Source organism: Numida meleagris, chromosome 1 (genome assembly GCF_002078875.1).
Source record: "Numida meleagris isolate 19003 breed g44 Domestic line chromosome 1, NumMel1.0, whole genome shotgun sequence".
Classification (NCBI taxonomy): domain Eukaryota; kingdom Metazoa; phylum Chordata; class Aves; order Galliformes; family Numididae; genus Numida; species Numida meleagris.
In genome coordinates, this window is record NC_034409.1 from 143,714,009 (window position 1) to 143,733,757 (window position 19,749).

Consider the following 19,749-nt stretch of genomic DNA (forward strand, 5'->3'; position numbering starts at 1 on the left):
GAAAACAACATGCTAGGGAACAATGAGATATACTGGATAGAATGGGGAAAGAGTGTGAAAGGACTGGGTAAAACAAACTGGAAATAAAAAAAATGCAAGGGGAAGAAAATATTTTGAATTAGGACTCTAGAATGTCTTAAGTGTCTCAGCCCATATTTTAGCTTCTCCAAAACTGCATTCAGCTACCATCCATTATTGCTTAAAAAAGGCTGGGAAGAGGAGGGAAGGGGAGGGGAGATAAGCAAAGGGAAGGGATTTATACGTTGGATTTATGGTGATTGCCCACCACTGACTGTGCAGGAACAATAATCTCATCTGTTCAAACCAGACTGCTGGCTATCATAAGCTTCTTGCACTGAGTCTAACAGATGGGGAAAGACTAAAAATGCTCTTGGTCTCCTCTGCTACTAAATCCATGCACATTTTAGGAGAGCGCCTTAATCAGCAAGCTGTATATGATATAAGGAGAGGAAGGAGGAAGAAGGCATTAGCAAGTAGAGAGTATACCACCCTTGCCGAATGAGGCTGTACCACTTGTAGCAAGTAATTGAAGATTAATCAAGCTCTAGAAGAAGGAAGAGGGAAAGAATGAGACTTTCTCTAGCAGACACAGTGATGTCCCTAACCTCACAAAACACAAAACTTGCTTCTAGCTCTTGCTGCAAGGCCTGGTTGTGCATTTTATATTAAACAGATACCATAGTAAGCAGCTGAGATCCAAGTGTATCACTTCATGCACACCTCCCATAATCAACTGACAAGAATTTTGAACATCTTCTCACTCAGACAACATTTATGTGATGTAAATCAGCTTTGGCCATAAATCCTTAGAATGCATGCTGAACAGCCTATGGTGTTGATAGCAGCTAGAGCACTTCCAGAAGGGCATGGGGTATGAAACTTCTTGGGCACAGACGGGACTGAGCATGCATTTCTTACTTCTGAGTCCTCCATCCATTCCCATAATGTGCTCATTGAAGTGTATGATCTATTTTATTTGCCTCTGAGCCTCGCCCATAGAGGCTGTGACTGTGACATTGCGTAGCTACAGAGGAAGGCTCTAGAAATAGAAATTTAATGCTTTTTGATTTCAAAAAGTCCTCTCTTCAGTATTGGTGTTAATTAAGACTTAGCACACTAAAGCTTCGATATTGTCATCTTCCTCTAGCAGTGCCTGCTCTAGCAGTTAGTGCAGCCTAATAGGAGCAGCAGATCTGCAGAAGCAACAGTCAGTAGTGAGGACTAGATTTCCACATTTCACACATGTTCAGGTTTTATGTCAGACTAACTCTAGCCTGACCCCGTGGACAGAATGCCATTAGTGACTGCAGCATACTCAAGCACTCTCAGGACATTCAAAACTGAGGCATTCATGTCATTTTTCCAATCTTGTGTCCACAGTATGCGTGCCCACATCAGTATGATCTCAAAAGAATTTCATTTTTTGGGAAGGAAAGTTGGCATCTTTGCAAATCTCCTGGCAAGTCTTGAGGGAAAAAACCTTTCCGTAGCTTAGTGCCAATGTACTTTGGAAAACAGTGGTGCCTCCCTGAACCAATGGGACTCCGTGATGGACGTTAGGTGTTGTGAACGTGCAACAGTCATTTCCTCCATTGCATCTGCAGGGTTATTTTCTATTAAATACACACTGTTTGAAATTTTCGTCCTTTTCATGAAGGCTGCACAGCATTTATTTTGGAAAGCATGATGAAAACCCCTATGGAAAAGAGGAAGAAAATTGAGAAGAGGAAGAAAATTAGGAAGGCCCCCATTACAGGAAGGAGGATGTGGAGCTGTTGGAGTGGGTCCAGAGGAGGGCCACAGAGATGATCAGCGCTGGTGCACCTCTCTTATGAAGAAAAGCTGTGGGAGCTGCACTTGTTCATCTTTGAGAAGGCTTTGGGGAGATCCCATTGCAGCCTTCCAGTACTTGAAAGGACCTCATATGCAGGAGGGGGCTGACTTTTTACATGGTCTGATAGTGACTGAACAAGGGGGTAATGGGTTTAAACTAAAAGAGGAGAGCCTTTCCCCTTTTTTCGGGGGAAAACTTTCACTCAGAGTATGGTGATGCACTGGCACAGGCTGCCCAGAGCAGCTGTGGATGTCCCAGCCCTGGAGGTGTTCAAGGCCAGGTTGGATGGGGCCCTGGGCAGCCTGAGCTGGCGGGTGGCAATCCTGCCAACGGCAGAGGGCTGGAATTCAATGATCTTTGAGGTCCCCTCCAACCTAAGTCGTTCCGTGATTCTAAGTGACCTGCCCTGCCGCACTGACCTGCGTGTCAGCTGAATGCGGACAGCACCGGGCTGAAGGACTCTGCAGCAAAGCGCGCCGTGCAGGACCCACACGAGTAACAGCAGGAGGGGGGGAGGAGGAGGCCCGGGAGGAGGGGAGCTTTCTCTCGCGTCAGGGACCGCCCGGGCCGGGGGCGGGCAGCAGCCGCGGCCCCGCACCCCTCCACGCCCGGCAGCCGGCTCTCGCTGTGCCCCCGCCCGCCGCCCGAGGTGAGCGCCTGTTGCGCCGCAGCTCAGCCCTGCCGAAGGGAAGGGGCGGGAGCGGGGAGGCCGCTTGCTGGAGCCGGGGGCTTTGGCTGGGGGATGGAGGCCGGCTTAGGGCCTCCAGCCGGGCCCGGCCTGCCCGGCCTGCGGGCCCAGTCAGGGCGTTGGGGTAGCGGGCAGCCCAGGGGGCAGGGTCCCAGCCCGGCGTCCTGCCCTGGGGCCCTGGCTCCTGCGCGAAGGGAGCTGGCTTTGCCCCCATCGTGGAGCGAACCTCAGGATGGAGCGATTCTTAACGCGGCCTCCTTAGGACTGCTCGTTTCGGGCACTTGAGGCACAGTGTCCGTGAGCTCTGTTAGAAATGTGGGCTCTGATCTGCCTGTGTCTATCCAGGGCCACCTGGGCAACGCAAGGACGCACCCAGGACAGACGCCCAGGCAGCACTTGTCATGGTGCACCGCTTCCACCGTATGTTCAGTTATAGTGTGTTCAGTCGGGGCGGCATGAAGCTCTGCATGGATGTTCCTAACTAAATACATCAATTGTGGAAAATAATCCACAGTTTGGCTTGAGTTTGCTGGTTTAAAACTGTTTTAATTAAATCTGTGCATATATGAGTTAAAGTAAGACCTTTATTTCATGTATGCTTTTTCAGGCTCCTGCTTGACATGCTGCAGGCATGGTAGTTTATGAAATTCTCTTGTTTTCTATGTAAAGAAAGGTATCTTAGATCAAGTGTATAGGACGTGTTAGGCTTAAAGGTCTTGGGGAGATGGATTTAATTACATGCAACTTTGTAGTTCACATTACTAGGAGCATATCCTAGTATAAATTTTCAAGGTGTTTAGAGGTATTCAAGGCATGAACATTTGGGACGGTTATTTAGTATTTTAAGCTTTTTTTTTAAATGTAGCTACTCAAATAAAAGTGTATGTGTAGGCTATGAATGGAAGTGAGTCTGCAATGTGAAACAAATACTTCTAAAGGAGATTAGCAGAGCATTCTCTTACTTCTTCAGGTGTCAGAGCAGTGCAAACTTCAGTGACAAACCACACAGACCTATATTTTATGCAATTAAAAATGTTAAATAAATTTATTTGAAGCTAGCAATTGCTCATGGAAGTTGAGGTGGCAAAAATTTATTCTTTTCAGCAGACTGCAGTGTTTGACTGCAATGTTACAAACGCCACATGGTATATCCAAACTTAAATGACTGATGAACAGTGATCATCAGTGCATTTGAATATGCACAGGCCACCATATATGTAGGTTAAATTCCACTGATGCTGAAAATCAGATCAAAGAACTTCTTTCTCGTTGATTTGAGGTTAATACTACTTTTTGCTAAAATGTTGTCATTTCAGCCCATCTGTAGATATCTTTGTGAAATTTAAAAATGACGTTGCAAGTGATGGAAGATCCTGAGGGAAGGTACACTGAACCTTGGATATTGTAGGTAAGTGTGGCCAGCAGGCTTAAGGTAAATGGTTCAAAAAACAATCAGTAGTGCGAAGTGTCTAGAAAGATTGCCTTCAGCTATGGTGGCTTGAGCCAACAAGTAGGAGGGCTCAATGTCCTTCATTCATGTTATTAATTTCACTGTTCTAACTTCCAATATATTGCAATTCACTTTGTAGATCAATGAGACCTTTTGCTGTACCTAGGTATGTTCTTGGAAAGTTTGATTTTCAACTGTTTTACAAGCATGAGTAAGGCAGAAGGGTGTAACTTTTCTTTGTGCTGACAAAGCAAGAGAGACATCCTAGTGGTTCATAGTTAATATGAAAAGGAAGGAATTTCCTCCCTTAGTGCAGGAGTAGCTGTAGGTGTGAAGAACTGGAGAGGCTGCTAATGCTTGAGTTTTCAGTTGCTGAAGTGAGTGTGTGATTCTCCCTGTGACTGATCTGGGTCTCTCTGATACTGGCTGAGGTTTGATAGCTGAGGGCTGAAGGAAAGGCCAGGGTCTGTGCTGTGAACCAGAGATGCATCCTGTGTTGTGGCTCAAGGGTGTGGGTGTTGGTTGCATTGACCACAGCAAAGGTACAAGTGTTCAGCATCATACATCCGTTTCTCCCCACTTGAGGTCCATCTTTTTGGTCCACAAGTCTGCTACATGCCCAGGTTTCTTTTAGGAGGAATGACCATGTGCAGCCCTGCTTGCCTCCTGACATGGAGTCAAAATACAGCCAGAGTACATATAGAAAAGTTGTTGTGGGCACCACAGAGTAACTCCGTTCCAAGGCTTACCATGACCATTGGTTGGATGTATGTATTCCAACCTATGTCTGCAAAAATGCGAGAAGGCTGTGTTTGTAGGAATATCTAGTATGTTTCATTAGATCAATTCGTATATGTGGGAAAAGTAAATAATATTTTGGACACAGCAGACAACCATATTAAACTTCCAAGCTACATAAAACTAAGAGCTTGCACTTTTTAATGGAAGCTAAAAGCTAAAAAAGCATGGAGCCAGGCTCTTGTCAGTAGTGCCCTGTGACAAGAGGCAGTGAACACAAACTGGAACCCAGGAGGTTCCTTCTGAACACTAGGAAACACTTCTTGTGTGAGAGAGCTGGAGCACTGGCACAGGTTGCCCACGGAGGTTGTAGAGTCTCCCTCTTCGGAGATCTTCAGAAGCCACCTGGACGTGATCCTGGGCAACTGGCTTTAGGTGTTGAGCAGATGACCTCCAAAGGTCCCTTCTAACTTGAACCATCCTGCGATTCTGTGATTCTTACATTAGTACATGAAACAATGTTGTTGTATTTTGCATGGAAGTGGACATATGTTACAATTAGTGGCTGTCACGTCATTATTCTTATTGGAGAGGGCAGTGTAAAAAAATGCAGATGAGAGGTGAGGCTCATTGCAAGTTCTATGTGGGGAATTTCTAGGAGTTGAGTGGATTAAAATCTTACAGGAAGTCTGAGGGATGGGAAGAAAGTGGAAGGGGCCAGAGTAGAGCTAACAGAGTCGTTAGGGGTCTAACATGGCCAGCAAAATGAGGTTGAAGGAGCTGGGCTTATTTAGGCTGGGGAAGAGAAAGCAAAGAGGCACTGTAATAGTGTCTCACAGTTGCCTGAATAATAGTTACAGAGATGTCAGAAGCAAATTTTCCTTGGTGGTAGGAGATGGTTGGTGAGACATTAGGAAAAATGTTTTCACCAGGAGGATAGCACAGCCAGGTATCAGGTTGCCCAGAGAGATCATGGACTGGCTTTTGGAGCCGTACAGAATCCACAGCTGATGTGAACCAGTGTTGTTGATAGCCCTGCTGTGAAAAGAAGGTTGGACTAGAACTTTACCAGGGGTCCCTTATGAACAGTATTTCTGCGAGTCTGTGATAGAGGATGTGGAGGAACCTACAAGTGTATGCTGTGTAAATGTTCCTGGAGAGGTATGTCTGGGGAGGACCCCATGGATGAGGAAGTGTGTGTGGAAGGGATTGAAAAGACAGGTAGATGTAAACATGGAACATGACAGTATGGCAGAGGCAGGTTAGGGAATGAAATATTAAGAAATGGTGACAGGAAGAGCAGAGTTTTGGAGACGAGTAGTGAAGATGAACAGGCTGCCCAGAGAAGCTGTGGATACCCCATCACTGGAGGTGTCCAAGGCCAGGTTGGATGAGGCCCTGGGCAGCCTGAGCTGGTGGGTGGCAGCCCTGCTCATGGCAGGGGGTTGGGAAAGAATGGTCTTGAAGGTCCCTTCCAATCCAAGCCATTCTGAGATTATTTTGTATGTTGGAGAAGAAAGATGCTAATGTCTGGGGACAGTTTTTGAAGCAACTAAGGAGAAAGGGAATTGGGAATAGAGGCTGTGGGATACTTCATGGGGCTGAGGTGTTTGGGAATGAAGGAATGCGGCGACCTGGTGAGGTTGTGGGGCTGTGGAAAGTCGGTGGCAGGACAGGAGGGAAGCTACAAGCGGCACTGGGACGGTGCGGGGCAGCACTGGGGACTCTGCATGGGGCTGCCAGCTGAGGCGCTGGGGTGCAGCGGGTGGACGAGATGCAGAGAGCAGTGCCACAGGTACCGGGCAGCTGGTCCTGCGGCGGGGCTGGAGAACGCTGCAGGGCGGCAAGAGGCTGCGAGCGGGAGGCACTGCGGCAGAGCAGGGGAGGTGATGAGCCGGGGGCGCGGGAGGGGGCAGCGAGTGGGAACTGCGGCGGGGCGGTGTGGTGCGGTCGGGCGGGGCGAGGCGGAACGCTCCGTGGGGCCGGGCCTCACTCCCCGCTCCCCTCCGCGCAGGCCCGGACCGCGGCTGCCATAACAACGCGGAGGACGCCGGCACCGAGCGGGACACGAGGGACGGAGCGCGGACATGGTGAGCGCTGGGCTGGGTGGTGGGTTGGTTGGGTTCGGCCCGCTCTGAGCCGTCTCTCTCTTTCTCTCCCGCAGCCCTTCACGGAGCGCGCCTACTTCCCGGCGGCGGGTGCCGGGTCCGGCGCGGGGCCGTTTCCCGCCTTCCAGTTCCGCGGGCGCCATGAGGGCCCGGACTGGCGGCGACTGAGCGCCGTGGACGTGGGCCGGGTGTGGCGGGAGGGGGACGTGTCGGCCCTGCAGGAGCACCTGGAGCACGTCACCTTCTGCAGCGCCGAGCGGGAGCGCTGCCCCCACTGCCAGGGCCCCGCCGACCCGCTGCTGCTCAAGCTGCTGCGCCTGGCCCAGCTGTGCACCGAGTACCTGCTGCACTCGCAGGAGTACCTGAGCGCACAGCTCGGCGGCCTGGAGGAGGCTCTGCGCGCGGCCCAGGCGCAGCGAGACCGCCTGGCCGAGGAGGTGGCCCAGCGCGCCCAGGAGGTCAAGAGGCTGAAGGAGGAGTGCCGGCGCAGGAAGAAGATGATCAGCACCCAGCAGATGATGCTGGAGGCCCGAGCCAGCTACCACCAGGTGAGAGGAGAGGGCCTGGCTGCCTCGCCACCCGTGTCTTGTGGCTCTGAGCCCCACCGAGCAGCCCCGTTCTGCTGGGATGTGGTTGCCTGCTGGCTGAGAGGCTGAGGTGCAGGTGTTGGGCTGCTGTCACAGACATCTGAGAGTGCTGCATCATCTTTAGCAAATCCTGTTTTCTCTCAAGCACTCTATAGCCTTGGATTTGCTTTTGACACATCTGAAGTGTCAGATGCACACACCCAACCGCTCACAAAGCCCACTATACTAGTGCTACTTCTCTCTGTTGCCTGTGTACCATATGCTCAGGAAACTCACAGGGCACGTGCAGTAGTGATGCTAGGGCTTAGCCTGTTTGTAGTCCAGTTGCCACTTTTCTGTGACAGTGTTCTCCAGGCACAAAGTTTTTGCCTCTGTATGTAACTCAGGAGCAATTAACGATGGTTAGGGACACCAGTGGCATAACTCATCCTTAGCACAGCAGTCTGTTCCTTTAGTGTATTTCCCAAGAGCCTTAGCATGTTGCTGTTTTTAATTTTTTTTTTTTTTTAATGAAGGAATCTTTGTTCTGGATGTAATAGTGTGGTTTGAAAAATCTGTCAGCTTCAGTACATTTCAGGACTGCAGATTCTAGCTTCAAATATAATCTGAAGTCTGGAGAGTATAGTGGATGAAGGCTTGACGTAAGATTTCAAGGTAGCTCTTTGTGTCTACAAGATTAAAGTTATGGTTTTTTTTTTCCTTTTGTTTTAAATCCTGGAATACTAACATTCCTGATTGTTGAAATTCCCCTTAGTTACACAATAGTCAAAGCACTGAGCCAATGCAAGTTTTCTTAGGGTATGTCCAGCCTTACGCTCACTGTATAGTATCAGTGTCCTCAGGCTAGCAAAGTTCTTGCGAACCGTAAGAAAACAGGTCCTTCCTTCCCTGCAAAAAGACAGGGAAGTGTAAGTTACAGGATTTATTTTGTTGGAGATCCTTAGGGATGTCTACACAGTTATTTTCAAAATGTGGTATAGCAGCCTTAACTGTGAGAAGCAGTAACTTTCCGCTTTTAGCTGCAAAGTTAACTCAAGTGTTTCTGCAAGGAAATGTGTACTTCATGCCACTGGGTAAACATACATGGGGTAGACTTCGTGGTAACATTGTCTCAATGCATGCATTTGAGCATTAGTCTTAGAATCATAGAACAGTTTGAGTTGGAAGAGACCTTTAAAGGTCATCTATTCTGTCTCCCCAGCAATGAACAGGGACATGCATCTACGCGTGGATCAGGGTGCTCTGAGCCCTGTCCGTTCTGACCTTGGATATCTCTATGGATGGGGCATCCACCACCTCTCTGGGTGGACTGTCTTAAGGACAAGATGCTGATACCATTTAAAAAAGTCTTTATACAGCTTACAGGGCAGTGTCTGTACTGTGTTGCAAAAGAAAGCTGATCATACAGAGCACATTGTGTCTAACACTGCGACTAGTTAATGCAAGGGTAGTGCTACATAATTCAGACCCTAGATATTCCCTGTGTTAGTCCTGTTTCCTGCAGTTAGAGCTTCCTTTTGCTAGCAGCGCCAAACTGACATGAAGTTTGTGCTTGAATGAATAACGTGATTTCACAGCCAATTTACTTCTGTAAGTGTTGTGCAATCTGTTACACTGTAAGCTCCCTCTTGGTTTGGTAGCAGTGCTGTGCTGTCATACTGTATGTCGTTGCTTTGGTTTTTATGCTAGCACATATTTGCTAGGGCTTTATGTCTGCATTTTTCTGCCAGATTTGTCTTAATGGTTCATGGTTTCAGTGTTTACTGGAAGATACCTCACTGTCAGTGACAGTATTTTCAATATTAGATGAAATCTGGAAATTTGGTTATGATAACAAGGTCTGGAGTTCATTGGGTCAGTATTTAACTACTTTTTATGTTCATATCAGAGTAAAGAAAGAAAAGGATTCAGCTTAGTATTTGGGGGTTGTTAACGTGTATTCATTTGAAGAATTCTGAGAAAGGGTCGCTCATTCTCTCTATCTAAATCAGTTAGGGGCTTTGATTTACAGTCTTATCAGTACATTCCAGAACATGTAAATATAGCTGCTGTTCTTGCATTATCTATCTGTTTTTAGTATTCTGAACATTCCAGTGATATACTTTGAAGGTGATCAAAAAAACTTTTTCAGAACATTTAGGATCTAAGTTTGACTTAAGATGTGACTGTAAAGTAGAAATTGTCATGCATCCCATTAGAGTGCAGGACAAGCTATAAAACGAACAGATGGTTTTTTTTCTGTTGTTTTCTGTTTTGTTTCTTTCATTTTTTTAAATGAAGTTTGCAATAAAGTAACTTAGTAAAGTTGGCTGTGAAGGTGTTGAAGCATTTTCCTGAGAGTTCCGTGGCTTTTATTAAGAGCCAAAACCTATCAAGGTGTAATAACTTCTATCAGTGTTTGACTTTCTTCTTTGCTTGCGTCTTCCACATTATTACTTTTATTACTATTACTTTTTTTCTTTTTAACTCAATTCCATTTTTCCATTTGAGATGAGAAGTCAAGACTTAAAACAGTCTTGCTGCATAGATTTTCAATATACTTTTGATGTCTGGACAAAATAATATAAACTGTTAAATGCCTTAACTGCTATATGTACCAAATAATAATAACCGTTATCTATTTTTTGTAGTGTCAGTTCTGTGAAAAGGCTTTTATGAACTATTCCTTTTTACAAGGTCATATGCAAAGGCGTCATCCAGAAGAATCTCAGATGGGTATGTACTTCAGTTCTTTACAGTGCCTTTTCAAACTAGAATTCCTGCTGAATACTCCAGTCAGTAGCAGACCTCAGAACACAGAGTTTTTCTTCTTTAGGTACATGTTTTATAAAAGAGTAGGTAAATATGAACACAGTGCAGTAATGAAAATTTGTTTTGTGAATATATGCGAATGATTAGTACAGAAATAATGCAGCTTCCCTGAAATCAATTTCAGTAGGATCAGGCTGTCCTGGACTAAGATGACTGTAAAATATGGTAAGAAAAAGAAACTGTCAAGAATAATCCAGCTTCCTGTATCTATGGTAATTTTGGTTGCTATACCACCTATATTCTTTACTCTCTTAATTGAAAAACATTTAGTTTCAAAAATACTGCTCTTAAAGTTTGCTTCATTCATTCCTAAATTCTCTCCTTCCTAGTACACTGCATGCTTATGATTTCTACCAAGGACTAGCATGTATCAGAAAAGGGCAATGATTGGAAAGGAGGAAAAAGAAGAGCATTTGTGAGGAAGGAGAGAGGGAAGAATCTAGTAAGGTGTGAACTGCATCTTATCAAGCAAATTAAAAAACAAAAACAAAAACCAAGAACAGTGAGGGCAGTCCGAGTAGCACACAGCAAGCACTAGTGGACTGGAAGAAGAAAGAAGCTCTTGTGGACTTCATGGTTCATTTGAAAAAGAGGTTGTGAAAGGAGCTGCAGAGCTAGTTGAACTAATTATCATATAAAGAATTAGCCTGGAATTGCTGTATAAGGGAAATGTTCGATGTAGTTATTGCTAAAATGATATTCTACATTGTGCTTGGATTTCCAGATGATGAGTAGCCTAGGAGATCCTTGGTAAACTGGTAAAGATGGTTACAATTTTGGTATATTTTAATCTTGAAATGTTTTTAAACTCCTTCACGATAGCATTCCCCCCTCACTCTTTCCAGATAAATAATTAGCTAGACTTGTTATAAAAGTTACTTTGAACAAATTGAACCTAACAGAAGTGAATAATTGTGGTTCACTTAGTCCTTCACAGGTTCTTTGAGTCTGTGTTCTTTAGACTCACAGGCTTCTTAGAGTCTGTGTTGCTTATATTCCTATGGTACACCTTAAAATTAGTTGTATAAACTACTTACAAGAAAAGTATTATATAAGCTACTTCACCTGTCACTAATATTGGTATTTTTCAGTCTTTGAAGGTAATTTTAGCAGTCTAGAGAGCATGCATGTTTAAAAGCATCTTTGGAGAATGTTGGTAGTTGGGAGGGAAATTATTTGAGTCACGCTTAATGAAGATGTTATTGTAACACTATAGAAAAGCATTTGTGGTAAGGAACGCATTTACAGGAATTGCAACGGATGTTTTTTAAGTCTGGATTTTGTCTTGTTTTCCTAGCAGAACAGAAGAGGAAAGCAAAGGCAGACAAATTGCAGGACGAGATTGAGAAACTGAAGGAGCAGTTGCAGCTCACGAAATCCCAGTTAGAAGCTGAACAGCAAGCTAATATGGTCAGATTTTCCAAGGTAATGTGCACTAAGTAATGTGAACTTCTCAAAAGAAGGAGTACTTCAATCTGTGCTCAGTCATTTTGTAGCTAGAATGGAGCAAAAATGTATTTACAGCTTGCCTGTCTGGCAGAATGTTGCTTGGGCAGTAGAACATAGCAGTCCCACTCCGCCCTTGTGATTTTTGGACGTCTCCTTTCCCCTTACTTTTCATTTTAGATGTATCTTTAAATTACTACTTAAGGCAACTCTTCTGTTAGCACTAAACAGTTCATAAGGTAGGCATGGCCTATTATTGCAGCAGATGGAATTGGTCCTGTTGTGGTGAAATATAACCTGTATTTAAAATGATATTTTGTGGTGATTAAAAATTTCTTTAGATACAACTGATTTCACAGGTGACCTAATAAACTAAGATTTCTTCTTTGCTAGTAGAGATTTCTTCTCTAGTGAAGTGAGATTTCTTTGCTGCAAGGAGATTTACTAACAGAGGTGTAAAGCAATTTAAGGAAGCGAGATTAAGAAGAAACAAGGCATGTTGCTGAGAACTTGCATGTCCTAACAGGATTTAAATACTAGAAGGGCAAAGCAAAAGTAGTCTTAGTGCTGTGTGTTTAAAAAACAAACAAACAAACGAAACCCTTAAAACAGATAGATTTAAAAGCAGTAATTATTTGTAATTACATCGAAGGCCTAATTTAGAATGTTATTGACTTTGACTCTTGTAGTTGTGCTTCCTGCCTCGCGAAATGAAACAAAGAATCTCTAAATCATAGAACCATAGAATTGCTCAGGTTGGAAAAGACCTTAAAGATCATCAAGTCCAACTGCAGCCTACCCATAATACCCTAACCCTAACAACCCAACACTAAATCATGTCCCTGAGCACCACATACAAACGGTTTTTAAACACATTCAGGGATGGTGACTCAACCACCTCCCTGGGGAGCCTATTCCAGTGCTTAACAACCCTTTCTGGAAAGAAGTTTTTCCTGATATCCAACCTTTACCTTCCCTGGTGCAACTTGAGGCCATTTCCCCTTGTCGTGTCACCCGTCACCAGTGAAAAGAGACCAACTCTGCTCTTGCTGCAATCACCTTTCAGGTATTTGAAGAGAGCAGTAAGGTCTCCCTTCAGCCTCCTCTTCCACAGGCTAAACAGCCCCAATTCCTTTAGTCTCTCCTTATAGGGCATATTCTCCAAGCGCTTCCCCAGCCTTGTTGCCCTTCTTTGGACCTGCTCCAGCACCTCCATGTCCTTTCTGTACTGAGGCACCCAAAACTGAACACAGTACTCAAGGTGGAGCCTCACCAATGCCGAGTACAGGGGCAGGATTGCTTCCCTAGTCCTGCTCACCACACCATTCCTGATACAAGCCAGGATGCCATTGGCCTTCTTGGCCACCTGGGCACACTGCTGGCTCATATTCACACAACAGTCCATCAGCACACCAAGGTCCCTTTCTGTCAGGCAGCTTTCCAGCCACTCCTCCCCAAGCCTGTAGGGTTGCCTGGGGCTGTTGTGACCAAAGTGCAGGACCCGACACTTGGCCCTATTAAAACTCATACAGTGTACTTTAGCCCATCAATGCAGTCTATCCAGGTCCCCCTGTAGTGCCTTTTTACCCTCTGGCAGAGCAACAATCCCTCCCAGCTTGATGTTGTCTGCAAACTTAATGAGGGTGCACTCAATCCCCTCATCAAGATCACTGATAAAGATGTTGAATAGGAGCAGCCCCCAGTACTGAGCCCTGGGGGACACCACTCACAACTGGCCGCCAACTGGATTTAACTCCATTGACCACAGCTCTTTGGGCCTGGCCATCCAGACAGTGTTTCACTCAGCAGAGTGTATGCCCATCCAAACCATGGGCGGCCAGCTTCTCCACAAGGATGCTGTGGGGGACAGTGTCAAAGGCTCTACTGAAGTCCAGGTAGACCACATCAACAGTCTTACTTTCATCCACTAAGCAGGTCACCTTGTCACAGAACGAAATCAGGTTTGTCAAACAGGATCTACCATTCATAAGCCGAAATAGCTCAGCTGGGAGAGCGTTAGACTGAAGATCTAAAGGTCCCTGGTTCAATCCCGGGTTTCGGCAGAACATTTTTGTGAAGCAGATCCTTCCAGAAGCAATGTTAAGGCACGTGCAAGACAAAGAGAGGCTATTCAATCCAACCCTTAGCTTGGCTTCACTAAGGGTAGCTCGTGCCTGACCACTCTGGTGGTCTTCAAGGACAGAGCGAGAATGCTTCAGTTGCCCAGGGAAGACCTGATGGATTTTGAGAGCGTATAAACAGGAGGGAGATCGATTGTTTGTGAGGGTAGATAGCGATAGGACAAGGGGGAATGGTTTTAAGCTGAGACAGGGGAGGTTTAGGTTAGATATTAGAAGGAATTTTTTCACACAGAGGGTGGTGATGCACTGGAACAGGTTGCCCAGGGAAGTTGTGGATGCCCCGTCCCTGGAGGCGTTCAAGGCCAGGCTGGACGTGGCTCTGGACAGCCTGCTCTAGCGGTTGGCGACCCTGCACTTAGCAGGGGGGTTAAGACTCGATGATCATTATGGTCCTTTTCAACCCAGGCCATTCTACGATTCTATGATTCATGAACCCATGCAGCCTGGGCCTGATCCCCTGGTTGACCTTTAATTGATCCATGGTGGCTCCCAAGATTATCCATTTCATAACCTTCCCTGGCATCGAGGTGAGACTGATAGGTCTGTAGGTACCAGGATCATCCTTCCAGCCATTTTTGAAGATGGGAATCACATCTGCCAGTCTCCAGTCCACCGGGACATCCCTGGTTAGCCAGGACTGTTGAAAGATGATGGAGATTGGCTTGGCAACCACATCTGCCAGCTCCCTCAGCACTGTAGGGTGCAATCCATCTGGCTCCATGGACTTGTGAGTGTCCAGCTTTTGGAGAAGGTCCAAAACCATCTCATCATGGGTTATGTGTGGCCTATTTTGTTCCCCATCCCCATCTACAAGCTCAGGGGGCTGTGTGCCCAGGGCACAACTAGTCTTACTATTAAAGGCTGAGGCAAAGAAGGCATTAAGTACCTCAGCCTTATCCTAAGTTAGCTGTTTAATTTTTTTTCATCTTCATAATTTCAGATCATTTCCCTTTTTTCATTTTTGTTTAAGTACAATTGGATAGTTTGCCATCAAAATAGGGATGGAATTTTTATTTTTTTATAAGAGAAGGGCTTTGAGGAGGGAATTCTTGGCATAAGAGGATTAGATACTTCTAATGATTGAGGTAAACACTTATCCTGGTATTATAGTTTGCCCTATATCACGTTGAAAAGCAGCATTGAAAAAGGAGAGTACAGTAAACCTATTTGATAGAGCAAATTCTCAGCTACAAAACACGCTTTTTCAACATAGTCACCATTATTAGTTGTGCATTTTCACCAGCGATGAACAAGAGCCCGCATGCTGCGCTCCTAAAAGCTTGCACCAGCGGAGAAGACCCACTGTGGCTGTCACCCCTGATGAAATGCACCACCCACAGCCTCACTGTGCTCACATCCACTGTTTGGTCTCCAAAAACATTCAGCAAGGGTCAAAGAGTGTCAGTGGGCACAACTTCTTCTGCATGGAGGAATTCAATTACCCGTCTCTGCTTCAGACACACTTCCATGTCACGCTCTTCCTTTGACACCATCTGTCGCACAGCAGCAAAATGTAGTGGGGTATTGGTGGGAAGGTTCAACCTTTACTGCATGTGTGCCCAACCTTTTGGCTTGCCTGGGCTGCACTGAGTGAAGAGGAATTGTCTCAGGCCGCATTTAAGATATGTAATAATGTATATAGGTAACAAAGCTTACTTTATTTTTTTAATATTTCTTATTAAAAGATAAAAAGAGCAACGAAAACATAAAACTGGAGGAATATTTCATCTTGGGCCAACATGATAGAATAGGAGGCTTTACTTCCAGAGCATCCCTCATAAAAAGAGAATTCTCCTGTACCTGAAGCATTGTTTTTTCTTAGGGTTTGGAACTTATTCATAGCAGTACGGTGCAGTCGTTTTTAGTACCTTAGCGGCCTGTTTTGATGTCACTGAGGCTACAACCTGCAGTGTTACATTGGGCTTTTGAAACCTCTTTGTTTTTCTGGGATGTTACGGAAGATGGAAATATGAAGTGTGACTGGGTGCAGATTGTCTACTGAGTGACGTCCACGATCAATTCAATTGTCATTGTGTCCAGTGGATAACTGAGAACATCTTCCCCATCTTTTATGAGGAGATTCACTACTGGAAAGAACTTAAATGGAAAACTTCAAGTCCTTGGTCTGCTCTCTTCCACTGAGTTAAAACGACGCAGAAGATCTTATTCTTCTTAATCATGTTGCTAGTGCTTGGTTCTTCATGCAGCTTGTAGTAGACCTGTGGAGCTCACTGGCAAAAGATGTTGCAGTTGCTAAAAGCTGACACAGCCATAAGGGGGAACTGCAAACATACACCAGGAGAAACTGAAGGTTACTAAGTTTATAAGGCTATGTCAGGCTGAGAAATTCCTCTGAGCTGAAAACAGATGGCAGCTTGGAGCCTTATGGAGAGTGTGCTATTTGCTTGCTCTGCAATTTTCATTTCCCACATATACACTTAACGGCCTCTTGAAGAAATATGGTACTGAATTAGGTGCATCTTTGATATGTCCACTTAAGATCCTTCATGTGTTCTTATTCAAAGAAAAACACCCAACTGCCAAAACTTCTTGAAGCTTACCTGTTTTCCTAGAAAAATATATTGTTTTAACCTCCAAATCTTCAGAAATGTATTGTTTTTTTCGTGCTATTAATATTGCAATATGGCCCCTTGAAAGTGCCTTCCTTCCACACATGGTCTGTCTGCTTGAAGTAGTATTGTATGTGAAAAATAATTCGCATACAATATTATCAGTAGTATCATATAGTATCGTATTTATGAAAAATAATTGGTAATTTTTACAAATAATTTTAGGAATGTGAACAGCAAAAATCAAAAGAAGAAGAAATTCTTCAGTCATTTCAAAAATGGAAGGAAGAAGAAAAAGCCAAGTTGGCTGATGAAATAGAAAAAGTGAAAGAGATGTTTATGAAAGAGCTTAAGGAGTTATCTTCAAGAAATTCAACTTTAGAAAATGTAAGTGATTTAGCTTTTCTAACATTTTAAGACGTGAATCCTTTACAATAGATGGTGAGCTTCAGATATTTACAGTGCGATGTAGTCATCTTAAAGGGCTTCTCGGAAAACTTTAAAGATAATGGTGGAATGATAGCTGTAACCATATCCTTGTAAACTGGTATTTTACCTAGATAATTGCAGTTCTCTTTAATGACAATATTTTGGATGAATGAATGATGCCTTCAGTAACCAGGTCAGTGTTTTCCTACTCAACCTTTTAAGTGCCTGTTTATAAACTAGTAGATGCTGTTGGTATTGCTGTCTATTAGACATGCATAATACTCATGTTCTCGTGATTGACAAGGAGGGGACTAACCTCTGCCTTACGGTCCTGACACTTGAACTGTATATGTCTTCAATACAATCAAAATAAATTCTTCTCATAGTTCTGACTAGAATGAGAATTGTAAAAGATAGGTCAGGAAAAAATATCCATTATGTTATCGGAGCACTGATATTTTGTGGAAGCTTGTTTCTGTGTATATTTGCAATGTATGTTTATGTAAGATGTATATGTTAATAATTACACGAATGTTTTTGGATGATGAACTCATGAGAAATGTGAAGAATCTGCTATGATCTATGTGTAGTTAAAGTACATTTTGCCTTAAATGACAGTTCTGTAAAACAAAATCTTCATATGTATTTGGGTCTTAATTTCTCCCCCCCCTCCTTTCAGCAACTCTTAGCATTACAAACATCCACTATGCAGAAATCCAATTTAGGGACACTGAAAGACAGCCAAGAGTTTATGGAAGAGAAGCCTCAGAGTACTCAGGATTATCACAAAGTGGTTAAACTTCTTGAAAAACAGGTAACACTGTATCTTAATGTATTGCTTTTGACCGACTGTTCTTGTTCTTTTTATTTTTGTACATCTCTGAGCAGAATTTCAAATTCAGAAGTAAAATATCCATCCCTATCAATGTCTAAAATAGCTTTTTATAGAATCCACTAGTGTTTACTACAATCTCTGTAATAGAAATCAAGGAATTACTTCCCTTATACTTTATATTTATTCTTTTATTTATTTATACATTTAATAATAAAGAATATCTAGCTTTACCAAATATGGTTTGATGGCAATTCGGTTCCAGAAGGCTCTAATAAACCATTTATGTCTGCTAATCTGTGAAGCTGATGGGAAGAAATAATGAAAAAAATGCAGTTATCAATTTTCTGAGGTGGAAAAAAATGTGAAGATACTTTTGGGCAGTGTTTGCCAACCTGTGGCTTTTGAACCATACAAAGCACTTAATCCTGTTGTGTGAAGCTTCTGGACTGGGACTGTATCATCTGACCAGGACAAATGCTGGGCTGCTGGAAAGCTGTTGGACAAGCCAAAGTCCATCAATTGGAAAGAACTGAGAAGGGCTGAGGCTGGCATAGTTTCACTGAGACTCACTTGCACATCCAGGTCCAGATACCCCAAAATTGAGTTGTGAGGCCTTTGGGAATACCCAGAGACATTTTTATTCTTGTTTCTTGACTCTTTGTAACATAAATTATATATTTCATAGTTCTGGGAACTTCAAGAGATAGTGCTGGTCACTTCTGCTGAAAGGTGTGGAAAATTTAGTGCTGCTTTGGTGTTTGTTTTGTTAAAGAAAATTCAGTTTACTCTAAAACTCATATGTTTAGGCTGTTTTTTATCATTGTTATGCAAAATACATACATTGTTAATGTTTGAAATGACATTATTTGGGAAAAAGCCCTGGTCATTACTATCAGTAAACAGCTGTATCAAAATACTTGTTTATTTCTCAGACACAGTCACTGTGTGTACAAACCCAGGAGCAAAAATGTAGTTTGCAGAGCAACCGGTAAGAAAAACCTCACGCAGATGTATAACACATGCCAATGGATGCTCTATGTCTTAAGTGTGGGACTACTCAAGTTTCATATAACCAATAATCCTTTTAATACAAGTCTGCATGTGTTGCAGTAGATGTTAATTTATTATTAACAAAAATTAATATTGGTTTTTTTTGTTGTTCAGGAAAGTAAATGGACGTCTAGAATACAAGCCCTTCGTCAAGATCATGAAACAGAGAAGTCCCTGGTGAGTGGCACAGCAAACCACTTATACTAGAAGGAAATGGATTTCTTGCTCTTGGAGTAGTTCTTGATATGCAATCATACATCCTTGTGGGGTTAGAAAGCCAAGATCTCAAGAGTTTCTAAAAGTGTGTCCTAGATGCATTTATTGTCACTGTATTTCAGTTATACTAGGACGTTGAAGCTTCTGTCAAGGCCAGAGTTGAAGAGAAATTTATCATTTAAGACTCCAGCAGACACCTGAAACTGTACCTGTCTTTTGAAGGACTTGCAACTAATTCTGTGAGCACTGCATTATACAGTGCTTTCTGTGTTACATGGATATGCTGGATAGTTGAGATATAACTTGCTGATATGTAGCTTTCATCTGCCCTGCACCTTCAGCTGCCATAGAGCTACAGCATGTCACAGTCTTTTATTTTTCTCTTCTCTTTCATTTCCCTGCTGCTTTTTCTGTTGTAGCTCTCAAACTCAGAATCTGTTCAGCTTTTCAAGGAAAAAATACCATGGCATTTTGTTTTGCATTGGCATATCTATTTTACTATGCAAATCTTTATTCTTCAGGGCTTTTTTTTTTTGTATGTCTGCATTTCTTTTTAATCTCTTTCCTGCTTTGTTTCTCTTGCCTCCTTTCTTTTCATTTTCCTTTCATCTGCGTGACCATGTAAGAACTGAGCAGATCATAGTGGTCTGGCCATTACTTCTCCTCCTTTGGCAAGAAACCAGTGGGGAGGAGCCATGGAACATTCCCCAAAAAGGATGTAGTTAATGATACACCCACATACATGCAAGAATAGGATAAGGGAGGAGTAATGTAAGTATTACTTTTCAGATGGTGCACCTAAAATTTTGTTTCCTTTCTTCTACG

General features: G+C 43.7%; 1 protein-coding gene and 1 non-coding gene across 5 annotated transcripts in view; both read left to right on the forward strand.

The window, feature by feature from the left end:
* The window catches only part of DZIP1 (DAZ interacting zinc finger protein 1), a 46,176-nt gene that overhangs the window by 6,221 nt on the left and 20,206 nt on the right, over nucleotides 1-19,749 (forward strand). Inside the window, exons 1-9 of one of the 4 annotated variants that reach the window (XM_021416582.1) lie at nucleotides 2,410-2,504; nucleotides 3,860-3,951; nucleotides 6,746-6,821; nucleotides 6,896-7,387; nucleotides 10,057-10,141; nucleotides 11,535-11,662; nucleotides 16,620-16,781; nucleotides 17,503-17,637; nucleotides 18,823-18,885. In XM_021416582.1, the coding sequence (XP_021272257.1) occupies nucleotides 6,819-6,821; nucleotides 6,896-7,387; nucleotides 10,057-10,141; nucleotides 11,535-11,662; nucleotides 16,620-16,781; nucleotides 17,503-17,637; nucleotides 18,823-18,885 (1,068 nt within the window). In that variant the 5' untranslated portion in view covers nucleotides 2,410-2,504; nucleotides 3,860-3,951; nucleotides 6,746-6,818. Of the gene's footprint in view, nucleotides 1-2,409; nucleotides 2,505-3,859; nucleotides 3,952-6,745; nucleotides 6,822-6,895; nucleotides 7,388-10,056; nucleotides 10,142-11,534; nucleotides 11,663-16,619; nucleotides 16,782-17,502; nucleotides 17,638-18,822; nucleotides 18,886-19,749 lie in introns of those variants that run through there. The other 3 variants (XM_021416601.1, XM_021416612.1, XM_021416591.1) reach the window with 3 other exon arrangements.
* TRNAF-GAA lies at nucleotides 13,674-13,746 on the forward strand. Its single transcript has one exon. It is a non-coding gene; the product is annotated as a tRNA-Phe (tRNA).